The sequence below is a fragment of the Dendropsophus ebraccatus genome, chromosome 2 (assembly GCF_027789765.1).
Source record: "Dendropsophus ebraccatus isolate aDenEbr1 chromosome 2, aDenEbr1.pat, whole genome shotgun sequence".
NCBI classification, from domain to species: Eukaryota; Metazoa; Chordata; class Amphibia; order Anura; family Hylidae; genus Dendropsophus; species Dendropsophus ebraccatus.
Window position 1 is genome coordinate 204,388,845 of NC_091455.1, and position 24,637 is coordinate 204,413,481.

Here is a 24,637-nt window from a genome sequence, read left to right on the forward strand (position 1 = left end):
TTTATTTTTGCAAAACTTGCATCAGCATGGACTAAGGAATAATATAAACCTAACCCCTATGAGATGACCTGATAGAAAACACTCAGAGCCAGGCTGTATCAGGCAAAGTTTATTGAGCAGCTTTGTCGGTGCATCCTATTAGGAATATATGCAGGTCTAATACGGAGGCAGTTAATGAATAGCTGTGCATCTATACTGGAGTGTGTCAGGAGGCTCCAGGATCACATGCAGCCCAGCAGCTACATGGTTAATTCCTGCAGAGCAGAACAAAAACATACGTTATCCACCACAGCCTGTATAATTCAGTATGGTGAATGCAGCTCTGGCTGCCTACAGATACATACAGTAAAAAAAAAAAAAAAAATTCTCATGTATTTGTAGTTGGTAATCAGCAGAATTGTAAATGCAGCTCTGGAGGTGACATGATGTAAAAAATTCATACAGCATTATCTGTCGGTCACAGTATAGTGATGTATAAATCAGAGCGGAGCGTTATAACTCACCATAATGGCGTTGACAATGTCGTTGTTGTTGTGCCTCAGCGCTCGCACAGCCTTGGGGCGGGATACGTTGGCCTGAGCCATCACCAGCTCGATGTCGCGCACCTCTAGTCCGGTTTCATCTACCTGCAGAGGAGAGAAGTAAAGGTTAATAAGAGTGGAGGAGAATCTAACAGAATCTATTCCCAGTAAGTGAGTCTGACCTCCTCCTCCTCCTCGCTCTCTTCTTTGATGGTCAGGGTGGGCGCTGTCTCTGTGATCAGAGGTGAATGCTCCATCGGGACTTTGAACTTTTCGGCAGCCGCTTTGTGCACTTGCTGTGACAGATCTTCAATCTGATGGGGAAATGAAAGGTTCAGAATGAGCCAAAGCAATAAATATTACTGCCCCAATGCTGATCCCCAGCTCCCAATGGCGCCCTGGGCAGATGTCTACTCTGCCCGCCCCTCAGTCTATGTCACCTTGGCTTCTCCAAACACAATATAGATGTCAGATGCGGGACTCTTGAACACATCCGGCTTGGTTATGACGAATAAGATGTTCTTGGATTTCCGGATGGTGATCCTGGTGACGCCGTGTATCTGTCGGAGGCCGAGCTTGGACATAGCCTGGGGGTGAGATGAAAATCGGGGTATTTATGGGAGATGAAGGTCAACATTACCAAGTGCTTCCTCCTAAAACCTGAAAACTCCTGGCAATATAAAACAATGGCATTGTGTGAATGTCCCTTTAAGGGTTCACAGTGGACTCTCCCAGGAAGCCGCCATTGAAGGGCTGTGTCTGTGTAAAGCCATTTACATCGATCGCTTCATCAATTATTCACTCACCTTCCTGGCCTTCTTCTCGCTCCGGCTCTGCTTGGCTTTGCTGATGGATTCCTCTCCGGAGCCGACACAGTGTGCCAGCTGGTTCTACAGAGAGACAAATGGGCAACATGTGAGGCGGCCATCATAGCCGTGTCCCCACATACAGTTATATAGACCATCCTCGTATAACCTGGGGATCTCCTGTATTTAATGATATATGTACAGCCGGTATAACCTGGGGATCTCCTGTATATAATGATATATGTACAGCTGGTATAACCTAGGTATATACTGTATATAATGATATATGTACAGCTGGTATTACCTGAATATCTCCTGTATATAATACCTATGTACAGCTGGTATAACCTGGGTATCGGTTGTATGTAATTATATATGTACAGCTGGTATAACCTGGGGATCTCCTGTATATAATGATATATGTACAGCTGGTATAACCTACATATATACTGTATATAATGATATATGTACAGCTGGTATAACCTGGGGATCTCCTGTATATAATGATATATGTACAGCTGGTATAACATGGGAATCTCCTGTATATAATTATATATGTACAGCTTGTATAACCCGGGTATCTCCTGTATATAATTATATATGTACAGCCGGTATAACCTAGGTATATACTGTATATAATGATATATGTATAGCTGGTATAACCTGGGTATATACTGTATATAATTATACATGTACAGCTGGTATAACCTCCTATCTCCTGTATATAATTATATATGTACAGCTGGTATAACTTGGGTATATACTGTATATAATGATATATGTACAGCTGGTATAACCTGGGTATATACTGTATATAATACCTATGTATAGCTGGTATAACCTGGGTATATACTGTATATAATTATACATGTACAGCTGGTATAACCTGGGTATATACTGTATATAATTATACATGTACAGCTGGTATAACTTGGGTATATACTGTATATAATATATATGTACAGCTGGTATAACCTGTGTATCTTCTGTATATAATGATATATGTACAGCTGGTATTACCTGAATATCTCCTGTATATAATACCTATGTACAGCTGGTATAACCTGGGTATCGTTTGTATGTAATTATATATGTACAGCTGGTATAACCTGGGGATCTCCTGTATATAATGATATATGTACAGCTGGTATAACCTACATATATACTGTATATAATGATATATGTACAGCTGGTATAACCTGGGGATCTCCTGTATATAATTATATATGTACAGCTGGTATAACCTGGGGATCTCCTGTATATAATTATATATGTACAGCTGGTATTACCTAAATATCTCCTGTATATAATACCTATGTACAGCTGGTATAACCTGGGTATCGTTTGTATGTAATTATATATGTACAACTGGTATAACCTGGGGATCTCCTGTATATAATGATACATGTACAGCTGGTATAACCTACATATATACTGTGTATAATGATATATGTACAGCTGGTATAACCTGGGGATCTCCTGTATATAATTATATATGTACAGCTGGTATAACCTGGGGATCTCCTGTATATAATTATATATGTACAGCTGGTATAACATGGGAATCTCCTGTATATAATGATATATGTACAGCTGGTATAACCTGGGTATATATTGTATATACTGTAATTATATATGTACAGCTGGTATAACCTGGGTATCTCCTGTATATAATGATATATGTACAGCTGGTATAACCTACATATATACTGTATATAATGATATATGTACAGCTGGTATAACCTGGGGATCTCCTGTATATAATTATATATGTACAGCTGGTATAACCTGGGGATCTCCTGTATATAATTATATATGTACAGCTGGTATAACTCGAGTATCATTTATATATAGTGATATATGTACAGCTGGTATAACCTGTGTATCTCCTGTATATAATTATATATGTACAGCGGGTATAACCTGTGTATCTCCTGTATATAATTATATATGTACAGCTTGTATAACCCGGGTATCTCCTGTATATAATTATATATGTACAGCCGGTATAACCTAGGTATATACTGTATATAATGATATATGTATAGCTGGTATAACCTGGGTATATACTGTATATAATTATACATGTACAGCTGGTATAACCTCCTATCTCCTGTATATAATTATATATGTACAGCTGGTATAACTTGGGTATATACTGTATATAATATATATGTACAGCTGGTATAACCTGTGTATCTTCTGTATATAATATATATGTACAGCTGGTATAACCTGGGTATCTCCTTTATATAATGATATATGTACAGCCGGTATAACCTAGGTATATACTGTATATAATGATATATACAGGAGATATTCAGGTAATACCAGCTGTACATATAATACCTGTGTACAGCTGGTATAACCTGGGTATCTTTTGTATATAATTATATATGTACAGCTGGTATAACCTGGGGATCTCCTTTTATATAACTATATATGTACAGCTGGTATAACCTGGGTATCTCCTGTATATAATGATATATGTACAGCTGGTATAACCTGGGGATCTCCTGTATATAATTATATATGTACAGCTGGTATAACCTACATATATACTGCATATAATGATATGTACAGCTGGTATAACCTGGGTATCTCCTGTATATAATGATATATGTACAGCTGGTATAACCTACATATATACTGTATATAATATATGTACAGCTGGTATAACCTGGGGATCTCCTGTGTATAATTATATATGTACAGCTGGTATAACCTGGGGATCTCCTGTATATAATGATATATGTACAGCTGGTATAACCTGGGGATCTCCTGTATATAATTATATATGTACAGCTGGTATAACCTGGGGATCTCCTGTATATAATTATATATGTACAGCTGGTATAACCTGAGTACCTGACTATCCAGGTAAATTTGTTACAATTTATGCAGACTGTATTATGCTTTTGCAAACCTCCCAGTATCATCCCAGTGTCAGGGCATTCTAGGAGTTGTAGTTCTGCAGTAACCTGTAACATGTTTGGAGCAGTGTGCACCCTGCGGAGGGGAGACCAGAGGCGTTACCTGGCTGGAGGAGGAGCGCGGCTCGGTCAGATCTGCTTCTTCCAGCTCGGGGAGAGATTCATCATTACTTTCTGTGTCATTACAGGAACCTGGAGCAAAGACAAATATTCATAAACTAGCAACCTATAGACTGTAGGGTGTAGTCTGGGTATACAGTGATACAGTCACTTGGTGAAGGCTTCCTTTACAGCTGACTGCTGTTATTTCCCCCAAGTGAAGCTGGACTCACTTTTAGCTTTCTGTAGCTTCCATTTATTTCAATAGAGAGGGCACACACAATGACAAGTTCAGCTCTTCTTCATCTGAACGTCTTACCTCTGTGGCTTAGGGTCTCACAGCCCCGTTGCCTTAGAATGGGTTTGCTGATGCCCAGCAGGGTGACCGCAGATGTCTCCCTCAGCAGGTGCATCTCTCGCCCTCGAGACGTCAGCTCACTGTCACTGGAAGAGCTCGGCTCAGAGGGGGGGCAGGTCAGCTGGGGTTTCTTTCCCACCAGTTCGTGGCTCTGCGGGGCTCTTGGACAGCAGCTGGTAATGGGGGGCTCTGTGCTCAGTTGGGGGGTCGGGGAGCTGCCTTCAGGTGCTGCTGAATTGTATCAATAATAAACCAAATGACAGAAAATAAATTCCAGCCCCTCCCCCAGGATGCCATTCTGACTACGACTACACTGCATTATTTAGTCCAATGAGGTTCAGGAATATATATATATATATATATATATATATATATATATATATATATATATATATGTCCACCCTAAACCTACAACCTGGGGGACTGAAGGCTATTAACATTGTAATCATATATAGTACATTGTATGATTGGGACTTGGGAGTACACTGATGTAAACTGTAGGGGGCACTAATCTATGTGGCACTGGCTTATACTAGTATGGATTCAGTAGAGCGAACCTCATGCAATAGCCAACAAAGTCAAATTACCTGATGAAAGTTTTTTGGAACCCAGGTTTTCAGAAGCAGCTGGTTGCCTGACTACTTTTTGATCCTGAGGACTTCCATCAGGCACTCGGGACAGAAATTTCTTGGGAGGCACTTTACTTACAACAGAGTCTGCATCTGGGGTAGTGGGTGGAGCGGCTTCAGTTTTGGGGGCTACATGCAGGCTTAAGTCACTTTCAATGTCCGCATTTGACTGCCTACCCTGGGCATCCTTAGTAGTTGGGCTCTTGAGGGGATTGGGGGTCCTCAGTTCCTTATTGAGCCCACTTTTCTGGTCCTGTCCAGGGTTGTCTTTTGCTTTCTTCACGTTCTGGGATGTCTGACTGTGTAACTTTTCAGACTCAAGGCAGGCCTTGTCCAAGACTTTCTTGTCCTTAGAGGAACCTCTCTCTACCTTGTCAGACCTCTGTGCCTTTTTCTGTTTCATCTCAACCCTTGGTTGTTTTTCTACATCACAAGTGAACCCAACCTTTTGCCTCTTGGACTCTACATCATTCTCCGATAGAGCCACAACCTTATCTCTACTGTCACTGATCTTGGCGGGTTTAGTTAAGGTTATGGAAGCATTGGCCTCTGAATAACTTGACCTCATACTAAGATCCAACGCCTCCAGTTTACCAAATGAACCTTGTAGCAGCTTGGTCATTTCTTGAATGTCTTCGGACATCTCCATTTTGTCTGTTCTTGGCTTGGACGGTAACCCTGACAAGGCACTGGCAGACGGCGGAAGGGCTTCTCGTCCTGCTTTGTCACATGGTCTAGGTTCTGTACACAATACTCCTAATGTGTTGGATATGGATGGCGTATCTTTTAATTTGTGTTGGGTTTCTTCTAGTTGCTGGATTTTGTTAGAGGAAGATTCTTCCAAGTCAAGACTGCAGAAAACGTTCTTGTCTTGTGACTCATTCTTATCTAACAGCTTGACCTGTTCTTTGGCTACTGTGCACGTCTGGGTGGTTTTCATGAATTTGTGATTTTCTGAGGAGGAGGAGGAATTTTTAGTGCAGAGATGATTTGAGTTAAGTAAAGTGGATGGGTGGGTTGGTGGATTATAAGCAGCATCTCCATTGTCTTCCATGGTTGATGAGATGTGTGAGTCTTGATGATTATCAACAATGGATACATTTTCTAAGTTCCTGTCATCACCATCAGATGGATCGCTTTTGCTCAGTTGTCCATCTCCTTCTTCAGGTTCAACCCCATCTGAAATACTGGTTACTGTAATATCACTTTCTGGCTGACTATCATATGTAAGGCTGATGTCCGAACCATTGCTCTGCTGAAAGATGTTACTGGTTTCACTGGTAGGGACTTCAGGAGACTCTTGACTGTCTGCCTTCTGCTCTACTTGAAGGATATCTTCCCTGTCTGGTGGTTCCTTACAAACAGGGCGGTCAGGTAAATCATTAGATTCACCAACCTTACATGTTTCAGAAAGGTGGCACCTGCTGGCACTCTGGTTGTCCTCAGTTATCGGTTCATTGGGTTTTGAAGGATGTATGTTCAATGATTCCCTTTCTGAAGAATATGGACATGTTTTAACCCTCTCCATATACACATCACTGGCGTGTTGACTGTTTTGCTCCTTGGACTTTACTACTTGATCTGCAGGATCCTTTATAGATGATGGCAGAGGTATAATGTGATGTTCTGCCATACTAGTGACCTCAGCTTTAGTTACGACTTTATCACAAGAAGACGTGTTCTCCTTAGTCTTCAAGTCATTTTGCTTATCACTGAATGAAGCCCTAATGTCTCCCAACCCAGAAGAAGTTTTACTTGTTATTGACCTAGAAGGGTCCTCTGTTATATCTGCAGCAAACAAATTCAAGTCGAATCCTTCTTGACTAGTTTTTGCTGTGCTGGAATGGTGACATCCATCATGTTCTCTGTCAGCAACGTTACTATTTTCTATGGTTGTTCCATCGTTAAGCATCTGTTCTTTATCTCTGCTATGGGACAGCTGGTCTGTGATAGAACCGGCAGCTTCTTGTTGTTTCTGTATTTGGGCGAGGAGTGAAGGCCGGTCCAAGGATTTCACTTCTTCTGGGTCTTCTTCAGACTCATAGCATGCAAACAACTCTTCATGGGCTGTGTCTTCTACATGAGTGCTTCCTTCTTCTGTCCTATCTATTTCTACAGAACCTAAATCCATTTCACCAGCATTTGTGGTACACACTAGTCCTTGGGAGATGTCACTTTTCTCTGCAGCAGATATTTTGGCATCTTTATTATTTTCACATTTCACTGTGAAATAATTCCTATCTTCTGCTAGCTGCACAGCCATGGAGGTCCTCCTACCATTGTCATCATCATGTACCCTGTGATCTTGTTGGGTCTTCATCGCGGAGCACAGAGGGGGCAAAGTATCTAGCTCTTCATCAGTGTCAAAACAAGCTATCAAACATTCCCCAACGTTGCCAATCCCAGCTCTAAGAATATGGTCCATTTCAGAGGATGATGAGGATGACTGCTGCTCTACAGGACTATCAGACCATGTCCTCATTGCTTCTTCTCTGTCTTTAAGTGATTCAGGACTGGGCTGACTTTCAGCTTCTGTTGTAAGAACTAAAGTGCTTCTTATAGGTTCTCCGCAAACTTCATGAGGGGCTCTGCTGGTACTTAAATCTTCAAGCTCACTGGAGCTGTCTTGAGTGATGGAAGGATCTTCAGAAAAGCCGTGGGCTCGATGGGATAATCCAGCTGCTTCACCACGTTCTTCTTCCTCATCTTTTTTCTCTTCATTTGTGGCATCAGTGACTTTGACAATTTGTTCTTCTATTCCAAGAAGATCTTCTCCATTTATGTCCAGAGCTGTAAACACTGCACATTCGTCATCTGAGTCAGACAGATCAGATGATGTCTCCATCTCACTCTCACAGCCCGAGTTGGAAGAGTCATGTTGGCCTCTTGCTGGGCACTCTGTGCTCTGTGCAGCAGCAGCATCCGGTGCCACTGCGTACTCCTCTGTGCCATATCGTTTATCATCTTCTTCTCCATCATAGGAGGCTGAATCTGAGGATTCTGAGGTGTCATCCTGGTAAGCAAATGATTCATCTACCCCTTCGTTGATGGATGTTTCAGACAGTGAATGAAGATATGAAGCAGAGGTACTATCATCTTCATCATCTTCACCGTCTTCTTGTTCTTTCTCTTCTCCATCAATTGCCTCACTTTCGGCTGATTCTCCTTGTGGGAATAACGTTATCTCCATTGACTCAGCCTCGAATATTAAACTTCCCCGAAACGGAAGCATAAAAGCGGGAATCATGTGATCATTTTCAGTACTTGGCAGGCTTACCGTGTGGAATTCCTGCTGGCTCACCACCGGCTCTAGGGCACTCTCCACATTTGCAGAGCAGCCTGCCAAAGATACCTGCTGAGCCTCCTGTACATGCGTAGTGACTGAAGACACTGCGCTCATAAATTCAGGACAGAGAGGGATGCTCGTAAAAGAGGGGGCAAAATCTGTCTCCCATTCATCTTCATCATCTTCCTCTTCACTAGAATGGATGTCACTAGGGTACCCATCTAAGAGATCCTCATTGGCTGGAGAAAAGTCTTCATGGTCTATATCTCTATCATACAGTTCTGGAATATCTTCATCTTCTAACATGTCAGGGGACATACAACATGGGTCTTCACAGAGACTTTCTTCATGAACCACCATGTGGTCCGGATAAGGGGTGGGAGATTCAATGGTGTCCACCTCAGCCATCAAATTTGGGGAACTCGATGGAGAGCCACTAGAAGTGGCTGAGGAGGCCCAACTACCTCCTTCTGCAGTGACGTAGGATCCTGAAGGTGATGTTGGAGGAGAAGACATGTTGTCATAGTCGGGGTCGTTGTGCTCCTCGTTAAGGTGGCTCTTTGAGTAGGTGTGGTGCTTATATTGGCTGTACATGGTCTTTACTGGGCTGGATGGAGCAGTGGTATATGGGTCGGAGTCAGTGGTACTTACACACTTAGCTTGTAGTGAGTGGACATCACTGCCTGTGGAGCTGCAGGGTGACTCTTTGGTGGGTCTGAGAAATGAAGGCACATCAGCTACAGATTCACCCTGAGAAAATAAGTCGCCTTTCAATGCAAACTCTCCATGGGTCTCAAAGTGCAAATCGTCAGTGGACTCAGACACAATGGCTTTGTTGCTTTCTTGTCCTGAATTCCCTTCGACTTTAGAACCTAAGTGCAATGTTACCTCCTCCAAAGCATCCCCGAACACCATCTCCCTCTCAGGAATTATTGTGTGCAACCTATTTATATTCCCCTGTTCCACAGGACTACAAGATGTTTCTTCCCCCATCACAATTCTGGTGTCCAGAGTGTCTGGGTGCACAACCTCTTCAGGGCGTTGATGCTCAATTTCTTCTGACTCTTCTTCTTGGGTCACAGGTGACTCTTCTGATATCTTAGAGGGAAGATGCAGAATGGTATTCCCAGCGGGCACCTCACTGCTTGCACCCTCTGGCTGAGGTCTGTGTCCTTCTTTGGCCTGAAGGCATGGAGTCACCAGGGCTATGCTGGGGGCACATGCTGGGATTGCCAATGGAGATTCCTCTAATGGGCTTAAACACTTGGGGGTGGTGGAGTCACTACTTGGGGTTGATGCGGTGGAAGCAATTGGAGATGAACCTGAAATGAAGAAGAAAGAAAAAAAATAAGACCAATGTAGGAGGCATTAAATATTTACTGCAGTCTATGTTAATGAGTCCTATCTGTAGGTGGCGCTATACCACGTGGCTGACTAGAATAAAATTTTACACTGTATAACATCATCTAATGGTCAGGAGGATACTGCATCCTTACCTGGTGTCAATATATATAATGCATAGACTGTATGAAAATAAAATAGGTTCCCTCTTGCCAAGGTGAGTGATACTTTAACACAGTAGAACAGCGATATTCTTCCCTGCACTGACTCATCACAGAGGGACATCTACCCTTCCTCCCTGAGAAACAACAGACAACATGCCCAAATTCTCTTCCCAAATGATCTACTATCTACCATATCTGAGTTGCATTCTCTCATCATTGATACTTCCAATCTAAATTTTTTATCCTCAGCACTTAAAACTCTTTTTAGCAAACTTCTCGCTCACGATTTGAAAAATTGTCTGCTCTCTCTTTTGCACAGGCCTGGGAAAGGGTTCTTTAAACTTCATTTTTATAAGAAATCTTGACATCCATTTTGAAAGCCCCTTAAATAGTGTAAATTTCACCCTCACCAGGTGGTATAGACACCTTTCAAACATTATAAAATTGATGGCTCGTATCCGACTACCTGTTGGAAGAGTAACAGCGACATTGGAACCTATTTACTTATGTAGAGGCAATGTTCCAAAGTGTCGCCTCTTTGGTAGGAAGTGTTTTCCACTATCTTTAGAGTCACAGGGTCTCGTATAACTCCCTCACCGGAGGTACACCTACGCCTCTGTTTGCAGACTGCGCTCTCATATAGTTTAAAAACGTTGCTCTGTCCTTTAATTGCCTAGACTTGGCTTGTGCTGGCGGCTAATTGGAAATTAGATAGTACACCATCCATTCGGGTCTGGTTGGCTAAAGTAGACTGAATATAGATTAGAGGAATTAGCGCATTGGGAATACAGATCTCACACAAAAGTCTCCAAAAATATGGTCCCTGTGGGCTACATATAGACAATTCAATACAACCGTTTTGCTCACTCCAACACCACTCCCTGATCCCCTGATTTTATACAGTCATGTAATATGATTTATAAAGGTTTACTTGAGATGTCACAGATAATATAAGGTGATTGATGAATATCACTGCACAAGAAGATTGAAGGGGTTATCCAGTGCTACAAAAACATGGCCACTTTCTTTCAGAGACAACACGACTCTTGTCTCCAGTTCAGGTGCGGTTTGCAATTAAACTCCATTTACTTCAATGGAACTGAGTTTGAAACCCCACCCAATCTGGAGACAAGAGAGGTGGAAAAGTGGCCATGTTTTTGTAGCACTGGATAACCCCTTTAAGCTCACTTCAATGGTACTGAGCAGCAACCCCCCCCCCCCCCCAAGCTGGAGACAAGAGTGGGGCTGTCTCTGGAAGAAAGTGGCCATGTTTTTGTAGTGCTGGATGGGGTTTAATGAACAGGATGAGAACTGTAGATAATGGGTAGAACAGTATACAATATATAAATAATATATAGCAAGAACCAATACTGAGAACTACAGTCAGCATACTGAACATTGGCCATTGGCCATACTGTACACGGATAAGGGCAAATACTGGCAAATACATCCAGCAAACGACATGAGAAGTGCTACTGTGCCGACCGCATAGAGATCTCTTTTTGGATGTGAATGTGTCTGACTCTTAGAAGACCTCACAGTTGGAGCTTCCTACTATCTATGGTAGAATGGGGGCCAGCGTGCCTCCACAGGTCATGATGGGAACTAGCCACTGCCTTTTGTGGCGTTTCCACGTCCACCTACAGGTGACAGTCCAGAGGTCACTTAGTGTGCACCCTTGTTTGGAGGGTGGTGTATCACCTGGAACAGGTAGTAGATCAATCTAAAATGTTTTCCAGTGCCACTGTCCCTTTAAGACCATTGCTTGGGTCAGTGCATCCTTATTGATACTGGGATGGATAGACAACACTACATTTCTCCCGGCCACACTGGGCTAGAGACCTCTCCCTCTCTATATGCCCTCTGTACAGGCCACAAGGCTCCCACAAGAATCAACACTGTCCTGGACCTGATCGGCCTGCAGTAAGTCGCTGATACACAGCAGAGTCTTACAGGCTTCCCCGACACTCCATGAGGTCTCAGCCACACTCTGCTTCACTTCCTGGTTTACCACCCTATTATAGTCAATGACACACAGCGACATCTAGGGGCAATAGGTCTCATTACAGAAATACATTCACTGCCATGAATATATACACGTACTGTATAGTTTGTAAGGAGGCAGGGGCACCTATTTATCACCCACCTAGAAGGGCAGATAGTGGTATTGTGCATACAGTATATATATCTCCATGTCATGTGACCCTCCTGTATAAACATTATACTCAGGTCTGGGGGTTAATGTCAGGCTAATGTGCCGAGCTTTCCATGTCCTATATGCTGCATTGTACAGTGTGAGCGGAGCTGAGCCAGCACTAAGTATTTCTGGATCTGGTGCCGTGTGACTACGGCGTCTGCTCCCCGGAGGGACGTGTACGATCTGCGCAGTCACCACTGACGCTGCAGCCATCTCCTCTTTACAATATTAACCTAAAAAAACATACAGTAAAACCAAAACAAATCTTTATAAGAGCTGTCGCCCATGGCAACCAATCTCAGTGCAGCTTTAATTTCTTAAAGTGAATGTACCATCACTTTTTTTTTTCCTTTACATCATATTACATTGAAAAAAGGACCGAGACCACCGAGATTCCGGTGCCAACCGGATGATGCCAAAAAAAAAATAAAAAAAATAAAAAAAATTAGCTTTAACTAAACTTGGTTAAATGAGCTGTGATAGGTTGCTATGGGCAACAAGAGCTGTGTATATAAATGAGGCCTAATGTCCAGACCTTCAATTACAAGCAATGGACGGAAGAAGGGTGAGGGGACCTTAGTTATATGGGGTCCCGTCCTGCCTTATAGGAGTAAAGTTACATCTTTGTATATTAAAACATTCTGCGGCTGCGTAAAAGACTTTGGCGCTGTTTATTAGGAAGATTCTCTGTGTTGCCCATAGCAACCAATCACAGCTCAGCTTTCATTTTACCAGAGCAATGTGAGAAGTGAAAGCTGAGCTGTGATTGGTTGCTATTAGCAACACAGGGAATCTTACTATAAGGCTGCGCCATACATTTCCCTCTTTGTCTCCGGTTCTCTAACCTCTGCTTCCTGTCAATGAATTGGAACATCCTTTATACCTTGATCTAGTCCTAAAGATATGACTGATGGGTTTGCTACAATGTATTAGTGCAAGTAAGCGATATCCACCAGCAAAGTGATCTGAGCAGGGTTGTTTAGCGGCCGCACCAGGGGCCCGGATCTTGAGGGGGCCCTTAGACACGTCTACTGCAAAAGACGACACCAGTACATACATGGCAAATGTGGGCCAGATTTTGTCCACCAATCCCTGACCATCTCTATACTGAGCACTCCGATCGCTCAGGGACTCACTCCACTATGTACAGACAGAGGTGAAGCTGGACCCTCGCTCCGTCTATTCCTGCTCAGATTCCCGCCAGTTCTCCCTGCAGGGTATCAAGCAGACAGATATTTCACCACAACCTCACCAAGTTCTAGGACCCCAGGATAGGACCAGGTGTCCGGGCCTTCACCTAAAGTATCACATACTACATGGTTGCATATACCTATAGGGCCTACAGAGTCATCCACAGGGTCCTCATAACAGAGTCATCTGCACAGTGCACTATAACATAGTGATCCATACAGAACCCCTATAAGAGTCACCCACACAGTGTCCCCATAATGGAATCATCCACACAGTGCCCCCCATAATGGAGTCATCCACACAGTGCCCCCCATAACATAGTAATCCAAACAGTGCGCCAAAATATAGTCATCCACTTAGTGCCCCATAATAGTCATCCAAGGTGCCCCCATAACAGAGTCATCCACACAGAACCTCCATAACAGAGTCATCCACACAGTGCCCCATAATAGTCATCCAAGGTGCCCCCATAACAGAGTCATCCACACAGGGCCCCATAATAGTCATCCAAGATGCCCCCATAACAGAGTCATTCACACAGTGCCTCCTTAACAGAGTCATCCACACAGTGCCCCATAATAGTCATCCAAGGTGCCCCCATAACAGAGTCATTCACACAGTGCCTCCTTAACAGAGCCATCCATACAGAACCCCTATAACAGATTTATCCAAAGAGTGGCCCCATAACAGAGTCATCCACACAGAAACCCCCATAACAGTAGATACAAGGCCTAAAGAGGGGAGTCAACCACAAGGTCCTCATAATGGAGCCAAACATAGTATCCCCATACCAGGACCAGCTAAAAACCCTACAGAGGAAAGTCAGCCACAGTGCCCCCATAACAGAATCATACACACAATGCCCCCAGAACAGAATCATACACACAGTGGCCCCATAACAGAATCATACACACAGTGCCCCCATAACAGAATCATCCACACAGTGCCCCCATAACAGAATCATACACACAGTGCCCCCATAACAGAATCATCCACACAGTGCCCCCATAACAGAATCATCCACACAGTGCCCCCATAACAGAATCATCCACACAGTGGCCCCATAACAGAATCATACACACAGTGGCCCCATAACAGAATCATACACACAGTGCCCCCATAACAGAATCATACACACAGTGCCCCCATAACAGACTCATCCACACATTGCCCCATAACAGACTCATCCACACATTGCCCCATAACAGACTCATCCACACATTGCCCCATAACAGACTCATCCACACATTGCCCCATAACAGACTCATCCACACAGTGCCCTCATAACAGACTCATCCACAGTTTCCCCATAACAGGACCAGCTACAAGGCCTTCAGAGGAGGCACAACCATGGGATCCACATAACAGAATCAACTATAGGACGCTCAGAGCAGAGTTATTCACAAGGTCCCCATAACAGAACCACTGACATGGCTTTCAGAGCAGTGTCAGCCATGTGGTCCTCTTGGCAGGGCCCACCACTATGCCCTCATACCTGAACCGGCTATAGGGCCTTCAGATAAAGATCCCATAATGTAGACATTGTGGGGGATTCCATAACAAAGCCAACAGGAGAATAGAGTCATCCAGAGTTGCCCCATAGCAATGTCACCAGCCATGTTCCCATATCAGTGCCTGACATACATTGTGCCTGATATACATTGGTATGGATTGCAGCTGACCCCCTTACCGGGCACCAATGAACCCTCTGTCTCTTCTGCCCTCCAATAGGTCATGACTATCATGTAACGTAAATGTGACCATGCTGCCCTCCCACCAGACTGATACCCAAAGAACCAACCTCATGACTACCCAAACCCAACACCATCCTGACACCGCCAGACCACCACCCCGCACCCTCACCCCTCACGGCAGTGTGACCCGACCCCCAGGGCCCTGGAGTAAACACTTAAGAATTAGGTCAGATGAATATTCGGCAAATGGGTCAGAGTCCTGGCCAAGGAGAAGTGTCATTGTAAGAACAGGGCGGATGATACAGGGAAGTCAGAGAGGGGGCCTGTGGTCATCCGGGCCGATCCGTCACTGGTGCCAGGGCCTGTACAGGATCTTACTACCCCTCTGTGTTAATCCTGAGGCCTGGGGCTGCTCGGCTGCTGTCATTGCCGCTGGATTGCCAGGATTTTCACATGGCAGGTACACAATGATCTGCGCCCTCCCCTGATCTGCTGATCCTTGTGTCTCGCTCCTAATCCCTGCCTGATCCTCCATCCTTCCCAACCTTCTCCGAAATAGGATCTGCCCCCCCCCCCCATCCTCACCTGCTTCAGCCTGCAGCGTCCTGACATCCTTCTGCGCAGCCCTCTCTTCCTTTGTGGAATCCACCGGCATCTTCCCTGCTCCTTGTGTGGATGGTGGGAGCGCGGTGTGTGTGTGTGTCAGGACGTGCGCTCTCAGGGGATGGATGGATGAATGGAGGCTTTCTACGGCTCAGGATCTGTCTGCATCCCTCCTGCCAGCAGAAGACGAGAGGAGGCTGGAGGCTGCGCACTGAGCGCCTGCTCTGACTGATAAGGGGCTGCTGCCTCCGGTGATGCTCTGTCATCCTGCATGATGTCAGCACCAGGCTGGGTGTGCACCAGGCACTGCGGAGGAGAGGGAAGGTGCACTCCCCATTATTACTGTACATCACTACTGCATCTGTGCTGCTTCACAACATTATTAACCCTTCACTGAAGACAGGAGAGATTATAAGACATCTGCACCTAAGACGCCTATCAACACATTCTGCAGATTATTACATCACTGACCTCTCAATCTGCAGTAGTTTTCAATTGGTTGGTTAGGATCTCCAGAAACGCTACAACTCCCAGCATGCCCTGACAGCCCATAGCTTCAACATCAGTGACCCCAGCAACACTACAACTCCCAGCATGCCCTGACAGCCCATAGCTTCTCCATCAGTGACCCCAGAAACACTACAACTCCCAGCATGCCCTGACAGCCCATAGCTTCAACATCAGTGACCCCAGCAACACTACAACTCCCAGCATGCCCTGACAGCCCATAGCTTCTCCATCAGTGACCCCAGAAACACTACAACTCCCAGCATGCCCTGACAGCCCATAGCTTTAACATCAGTGACCCCAGCAACACAACTCCCAGCATGCCCTGACAGCCCATAGCTTCAACATCAGTGACCCCAGCAACACTACAACTCCCAGCATGCCCTGACAGCCCATAGCTTCTCCATCAGTGACCCCAGAAACACTACAACTCCCAGCATGCCCTGACAGCCCATAGCTTCAACATCAGTGACCCCAGCAACACTACAACTCCCAGCATGCCCTGACAGCCCATAGCTTCTCCATCAGTGACCCCAGCAACACCACAACTCCCAGCATGCCCTGACAGCCCATAGCTTCTCCATCAGTGACCCCAGAAACACTACAACTCCCAGCATGCCCTGACAGCCCATAGCTTCAACATCAGTGACCCCAGCAACACTACAACTCCCAGCATACCCTGACAGCCCATAGCTTCTCCTTTAGTGACCCCAGCAACAATAAAACTCCCAGCATGCCCTGTCAGCAACGCTACAACTCCCAGCATGCCCTGTCAGCAACGCTACAACTCCCAGCATGCCCTGACAACCCATAGCTTCTCGTCTAATGATCCCCAACAACACTGCAACTCCCAGCATGCCCTGGCATCAATAGCTTCTCCACTAGTGATCCCAACAACACTACAACTCTCAGTAACACTACAACTCCCAGCATGTCCTGACAGCCCATAGCTTCTCGTCTTAAGATCCCCAACAACACTACAACTCCCAGCATGCCCTGGCAGTCCATGGCTTCTCCACTAGTGATCCCAACAACACTACAACTCTCAGCAACACTACAACTCCCAGCATGCCCTGGCATCAATAGCTTCTCCACTAGTGATCCCAACAACACTACAACTCTCAGCAACACTACAACTCCCAGCATGTCCTGACAGCCCATAGCTTCTCGTCTTAAGATCCCCAACAACACTACAACTCCCAGCATGCCCTGGCAGTCCATGGCTTCTCCACTAGTGATCCCAACAACACTACAACTCTCAGCAACACTACAACTCCCAGCATGCCCTGACAGTCGATGGCTTCTCCACTAGTGATCCCAACACTACAACTCCCAGCATGCCCTGACAGCTCTCCATCTCACCAGCTGATGCAAAACCATATCTCCCAACATGTCCTGTTATCTGCATGGCTTTAACTGTTGCGTTGCTAAGTCCTTGCCCCCTACCAGATACATAGTGATATACCATGCAAATTATTACACCCCTAACCTCTATAGAGATCTGCAGAACATTGCTCTGTCCTCTCTACCTCCTGACAGATATACTGTGATATATCCTGCAGTTTGGTACCTACCTTGACGACACTTCCTGTCTGCTTTGACACAATGGCAGCAATTACATACAGCCACCACCTGGGGGAGCTCACGTTTATAAAATTGAACAGCTACTATTCAGATCATTTGTATAAAGCCAGTTACAGTGAGCGCCCCCTAGTGGTGACAACAGGTACACATAGGTCCATTATTGTTCTAAGATAGATAGATAGATAGATAGATAGATAGATAGATAGATAGATAGATAGATAGATAGATAGATAGATAGATGAGATAAATAGGAGATAGATAGGAGATAGATAATAGATAGATAAATAATAGATAGATAGACAGAAGATAGATAGATAGATAATAGATAGGAGATAGATAGATAGATAGATAGATAGATAGATAGATAGATAGATAGGAGATAGATAGATAGGAGATAGATAGATAAATAGATAGATAGGAGATAGATAGATAGATAGATAGATAGATAGATAGATAGATAGATAGATAGGAGATAGATAGATAGATAGATAGATAGATAGATAGATAGATAGATAGGAGATAGATAATAGATAGATAGGAGATAGATAGATAGATAGATAGATAGATAGATAGATAGATAGATAGATAGATAGATAGGAGATAGATAATAGATAGATAAATAATAGATAGATAGATAGATAATAGATAGATAGGAGATAGATAGATAGATAGATAGATAGATAGATAGATAGATAGATAGGAGATAGATAATAGATAGATAAATAATAGATAGACAGAAGATAGATAGATAGATAGGAGATAGATAATAGATAGGAGATAGATAGATAGATAGATAGATAGATAGATAGATAGATAGATAGATAATAGATAGGAGATAGATAGATAGGAGATAGATAGATAGATAGATAGATAGATAGATAGATAGATAGATAGATAGATAGGAGATAGATAGATAGGAGATAGATATATAGATAGGAGATAGATAGATAGATAGATAGGAGATAGATAGATAGGAGATAGATAGGAGATAGATAGATAGATAGGAGATAGATAGATAGGAGATAGATAGATAAATAGATAGATAGGAGATAGATAGATAGGAGATAGATAGGAGATAGATAGATAGATAGGAGATAGATAGATAGGAGATAGATAGATAAATAGATAGATAGGAGATAGATAGATAGATAGATAGATAGATAGATAGATAGATAGATAGATAGATAGGAGATAGATAGGAGATAGATAGATAGATAGGAGATAGATAGGAGATAGATAGATAGATAGATAGGAGATAGATAGATAGATAGATAGATAGATGAGATAAATAGGAGATGGATTGATATTGTAATGAATCTGCACTGAATTTTGGACCTGGCAATGTTCTGCAGATCTCTAGAGAGGTCGAGGGAGTAATAATCTGCAGGATATATTACTATGTATGTCAGGAGGAAGAGAGTATTGCGAAATGTTCTGCAGATCTTTAAAGAGATCAGGGGTGTATCTGGTATCTTGGGGTCCTCCAGCTCAGGACTGTACCACTGCAGTCAGGGAAGGGGTAGCACATAGGTTAGATCAGTCCATCCTGCTGTCCGTGGTGCTGAAGTCTTCACCTTCTTCTCTGAGCCATACATAGAGACTGAAGTTACAGGCTGACCCTATGACAACACTTCCTGTTTTCTCATATAAATAGATTGGCTGTAGGAAGCCTTATCACCATTGCCATCAATGTCCTCACATAGTGACATCTAGCTCTACCCTCCAGCCAAGTAACATGGAGATACTGATGCAGCTTTGGATCCATAGTGACTGGATGACTGGACCCTGGATAGACATCAGGACAGGAAGTGATGAGAATTGATCTGCCTCCTTCTTCTGTGCTTTATGTAACAGGTCTGTATCGTTGTATTATAAGTTATTGATCGGTTCCTCTCCATATTCAGCGGCACATCCCATCTCACACAGCTGCAGGTTGTTACAGTGTGTCAGTGCAGGTAAGAGCTGTCAGGACTGGAGACACAATGATACACTGTAACAAACCCTCAGCTGTGTGAGCAGGGTTACAATGGATCTGGGTTGGAGCCTGAAGGATCCCTTATTCCCTCAGATCACCCACTACCTGTATGCCCGGGCTTTCTCAGCAGCAGACGGACCCTGAGCACCAGGTATTTATAGATGATGGAGGTGATGCAAGAAGCTGTAATCCTGGCAGCGCCCTGACAAGGAGAGACCGCAGGTACCTGTCCAGGATAAGCTGCCCAACTAGTACAGGACATGCTGGGAGTTGTAGTTCTGCAACAGCTGGCGAGACACAGGTGGAAGATGCCTAGGAGGAGGAAGACAGAATGAAATCTTCTATTGTTCCTGAATGTAAATCCAGAATCTCCATTTTTAGGAGAAAGTGTGAGTTCCAGGAAACCATCAGTAAGAAGGATGGTTATTGGTGATGTAGTCATAGTTATGCTGTTATTCCATGTTCTCTATTAAATCTGGTTATGGTTTGTATGTGGAGGTCTAACTAGTGTGAGCACTATAGCAGGACCACTGACTACTGAATAGACACAGCTAGAGAGAACGTCTGTCTACGGCAGCTTGCTGACAGTTTCCCAGTAGACATATGCCATTTTCTTGCATTAATTTCAAAAAGTACAAAGAACCTTTAAAAGAAAAAACTGTGACTTGTGCTGCTTCCAGTTCAGGTCATACGATGATGAGGGATCATAGAACCAACTAGGAGCGTCACCAGATCTAATGCTCAATATCTGTACAGAAGGCAGGAGCAGTATACATTGTGGGTGGAGTCTCCTCTGATGTTATGGATTATTATTAGAGATGAGCGAACCTGGAGCATGCTCGAGTCGATCCGAACCCGAACGTTCAGCATTTGATTAGCGGTGGCTGCTGAAGTTGGATAAAGCCCTAGGGCTATGTGGAAAATATTGATATAGTCATTGGCTGTATCCATGTTTTCCAGACAACCTTAGAGCTTTATCCAAGTTCAGCAGCCACCGCTAATCAAATACCGATCGTTCAGGTTCGGATCGACTCGAACCCGAATCAGGTTTGCTCATCTCTAATTATTATGTCACATTCTATTGTGTCTGATGTGATCTAGTGACATCTGCTGGTCATAGTGGGAATGTCATGTTGGTGCAGGATCTTGGGAAAAGAATAGAAGGAGGAACAAACTTGCTCTATAGTGCCACCTACTGAGGAAGCTTCTCTTACAATCAATGTCTGGCCCTAAAGGAGCCAAAATATGATCAGGGATTATATGATGAGCCAAAATCTCTTCCAAAATGGGTAACTCCACCTTCTGGAGGAGATCCTGGCCTATCATACAATCATAGACATTGGTTGTAAAGCAAGCGACCTCCAGTAGGTGGCACTGTAGAGTAGGTTCTTTTCATCTAGAAATGAGTTTATGCCTCCAAAATTTGTACAGAAAAACAGTCACCAAATTTCATGCAGAATTGTTGCAGATTTAGCATGAATTGCATTTAAAGTGTCACATCGCTTTGTTTTTTTTTTTAACATGGACGGATTGGCACCAGTGTAGGGATGCCAGTGGTATGGTCCTTTTAACTTTTTTTCTGGTTCCCGCACCTGGCGCCAGTCTATTGCCGAGCACCAGCTCAGCACGGAGCACTGGGGGCAGGCCTGCCGCCCCCAGTGTGACAATCTCCCCTATGTGATCCAGCTCCATTGATTCTAATGGAGCAGCATCACAGCATAGAGGGGGTTTCATCAAACTGGGAGCAAGTGGGCCCACCCCCAGTGCTTCATGATAGGCCGATGCTCATGAATAGATCAGTGCCATGTGCGGGAACCAGGCGCTGCCGCCGGTCTGTTCATGTAAAAAAACACAAAGTCCCTAGTGGTCATCCAGGATTAGAAAAAGCACAACTACTTTCTTGGAAAAACAGCACCACCCCTGACCTCAGGTTGTGTGTAGTATTACAATTCAGCACCATTCACTTCAATGGAGCTGACGAAAAAAAAAAAAAAGCATCCAAACTAAGGATGAGTGCCACTGTTTCTGGAAAAAAGCAGCCATGTTTTCTAAGCCTGAAAACTCCCTTTCAAATCTGCATTTTTGCAGATTTATTGACTTTTAACATATTGATATAGCTGACCGACACGGTGTGGAGTTAGCGTAGGGACCCATGTGAACCAGGGGACCTGCAGGTGGTACACTGGGCGATATGGTTTGATCACATTATATACCGACATCCTGGCATTGGTTTTTAAAATAGCGGCTTTAGTATCAGCTATAGGTGTGATGTGCAGCAGCTCCTCTCTCTCCATGTCGTATGATATAGCTATTGTAGCTACAACCAACTGCAATACCAAGAACTAACAGTAGGGGGAGCTGGTGCTTCATACTAAACTGATAATCACTACAGCGTTTCCAAGCCTGTGGGTCTCCAGCTGTTGCAAAACTACAACTCCCATCATGCCCTGACAGCTGAAAGCTGATGAGAGTTGTAATTGTGCATCAGGTGGAGAACTACAGATTGGAAAAAACTGCTTTATTTCTTGGCTGTCAGAGCATGATGAGAGTTGTAGTTTTGCACCTAAAAACACTGTTTTACTACTACTCCTCACCTTGGCTCAGTCTTAGGGTGGGTTCACACTACGGAATCTGCGCAGATAAGTACCAGCGGAAGTACCAGTCGTTCATTCCCATTCGCGGCGTCGAGCCTCTCCGCCCGTACCATCGACACCATTCTATGGCTGGCCCGATTCCTCTGTCCGCTGAAAGAATTGACATGTCAGTTCTTTCGGCGGAAGGCGGAATCCACCCATGCATAGAATGGTGTCTATGGCATGGGCGGAGAGGTGCGACGCCGCAGACGGGAGCGAGCAACGGAATCCGCCGGAACTTATCCGCGTGGATTCCGTGGTGTAAACCCACCCTTAGTCTTAGTCTCAGTCTTAGTTTATAGGAAGTCATCACAAGGATTACCACCCAACTCTTCAGGACTCCTGAATGGTGAATCAGTTATCTCTCCATTTAATATCCTATAGAGAAGGCTTTATGATCACCCAGCTTTCCCATACACCTGACTGGTAAAGTATCAATAGGAGAGGATGCATATTCTGGAGTCTAGGAAAGCTGGGTGAGTGTGGGAGACGTCCCCCCATCATGACGGCGGGGTGAATTATCCCTATACCCCAGGATCTGGCGCACACACAGCCGGCGCAGACGCCGCTTCCTCTCACCCAGTTTATTTTGGACTTTCTTCTGGGGCGAGGACGCTGGACTGGGATCATGTCTGTTATGTTTGGCGTCTGCCGGATCATATCAGATTAATCGAAGCGGAGGAGGCGGCTGAGATATAGGGTGCTGTATGCAGCTACAGCTGCACCATCTGATAATCTGGAATATCTAATAATCCAGGATGGCATCAGACCATGTTGACCTGTAACCTCAGGGTCATGGGGCATCATGTAGGATTTAACACTATAGGGCAGGGGTAGGAAACCTTGGCTCTCCAGCTGTTGCAAAAAAACAATTCCCATCATGCCTGGACAGCCAAAGCTAAAGCTTTGGCTGTCCAGGCATGATGGGAGTTGTAGTTCTGCAACAGCTGGAGAGCCAAGGTTTCCTACCCCTGGTATAGGAGATCTGTCAGGCTCCTGACCTGTCTATTGTAGTATTCTTCATCCAGTATCACACGTGGCAGTATCTGAGGCTGCTTTACTAATAATTTTATGTTGCACTGTTCCTCTATTATTACTCCTGGAAATTTAGGAATAAATTGGCATGTGGGTGTGGCCAGTTGTGGGCAGGTCCTTATAGTCTGATTCTAACCAATCAATGCTGACAGGATCAGACTGGAGGTGATCTGTAACACAAAGGCAACATCACAAAGTACATGAAGATTTGGGGGTGTCGCTGCTGTTACCCCCCAGGTGTGGCGCCCCCTCTAGCTATACAGTATAACATTCATCAGAGCCCTGTGTGTGGCCCCCGCTCCTCATCCTGTGGCCCCTGCTCCTCATCCTGTGGCCCCCGATCCTCATCCTGTGGTCACCGCTCCCTCCTGAGACCTTATAATATTATTATTATTTCCTGACTTATATTCCGGTTATTTGGTTCTCAGCAATATCATCACAGTCTCTTCTCGCTGCCCTGGTGTTGTGTAAGCTGCGGCCGTAACCACATGGGAGGTTAACCCTGTGCTGACCGGAGAGATAGGGGGTATAGGGGTCACCTTGTATTATAACACTCTGCGATGTGCTGCAGTGTTACATATAGTTCTGTCTGATCTGCTGAATACAATGTATTTAAGCCTGTTGTGTGTGATACTGTCTGCTGAGCTGTGTATCTAAGCCTGCCATGTGTGATACTGTCTGCTAAGCTGTGTATCTAAGCCTGCCATGTGTGATACTGTCTGCTGAGCTGTATATCTAAGCCTATCATGTGTGATACTGTCTGCTGAGCTGTGTATCTAAGCCTATCATGTGTGATACTGTCTGCTGAGCTGTATATCTAAGCCTGTTGTGTGTGATACTGTCTGCTGAGCTGTGTAACTAAGCCTGTCATGTGTGATACTGTCTGCTGAGCTGTGTATCTAAGCCTGTCATATGACATACTGTCTGCTGAACTGTGTATCTAAGCCTGTCATGTGTGATACTGTCTGCTGAGCTGTGTATCTAAGCCTATCATGTGTGATACTGTCTGCTGAGCTGTGTATCTAAGCCTGTCATGTGTGATACAGTCACACTGGAGACACCGTCTATTCTACCCGCATTA

The 24,637-nt window shown here is 44.4% G+C and overlaps 1 protein-coding gene and 1 long non-coding RNA gene across 5 annotated transcripts; one reads left to right on the top strand and one right to left on the bottom strand.

The window, feature by feature from the left end:
* Positions 1 to 94: 94 nt before the first annotated feature.
* On the bottom strand, positions 95 to 16,100 carry LOC138783901 (NAC-alpha domain-containing protein 1-like). 4 transcript variants are annotated; one of them, XM_069959212.1, is made up of 9 exons: positions 15,805 to 16,100; positions 5,305 to 9,954; positions 4,679 to 4,945; positions 4,364 to 4,452; positions 1,328 to 1,411; positions 962 to 1,108; positions 704 to 835; positions 504 to 626; positions 95 to 254 (listed from the first exon to the last, which is right to left on the bottom strand). In XM_069959212.1, the coding sequence occupies exons 1-9, from the start codon at positions 15,872 to 15,874 to the stop codon at positions 240 to 242; spliced, it is 5,577 nt and encodes a 1,858-aa protein (XP_069815313.1). In that variant the 5' UTR covers positions 15,875 to 16,100; the 3' UTR covers positions 95 to 239. The 4 variants fall into 4 exon arrangements, with proteins under 4 accessions (XP_069815313.1, XP_069815312.1, XP_069815314.1 ...); XM_069959211.1 differs by having other exon boundaries at positions 4,679 to 4,948; XM_069959213.1 differs by lacking the exon at positions 15,805 to 16,100 and adding an exon at positions 13,392 to 13,486 and having other exon boundaries at positions 4,679 to 4,948.
* LOC138783904 (uncharacterized) lies at positions 13,194 to 20,271 on the top strand. Its single transcript, XR_011361770.1, has 3 exons — positions 13,194 to 13,272; positions 19,568 to 19,767; positions 19,982 to 20,271. It is a non-coding gene; the product is annotated as an uncharacterized lncRNA (long non-coding RNA).
* The last annotated feature ends 4,366 nt before the right edge of the window (positions 20,272 to 24,637 follow it).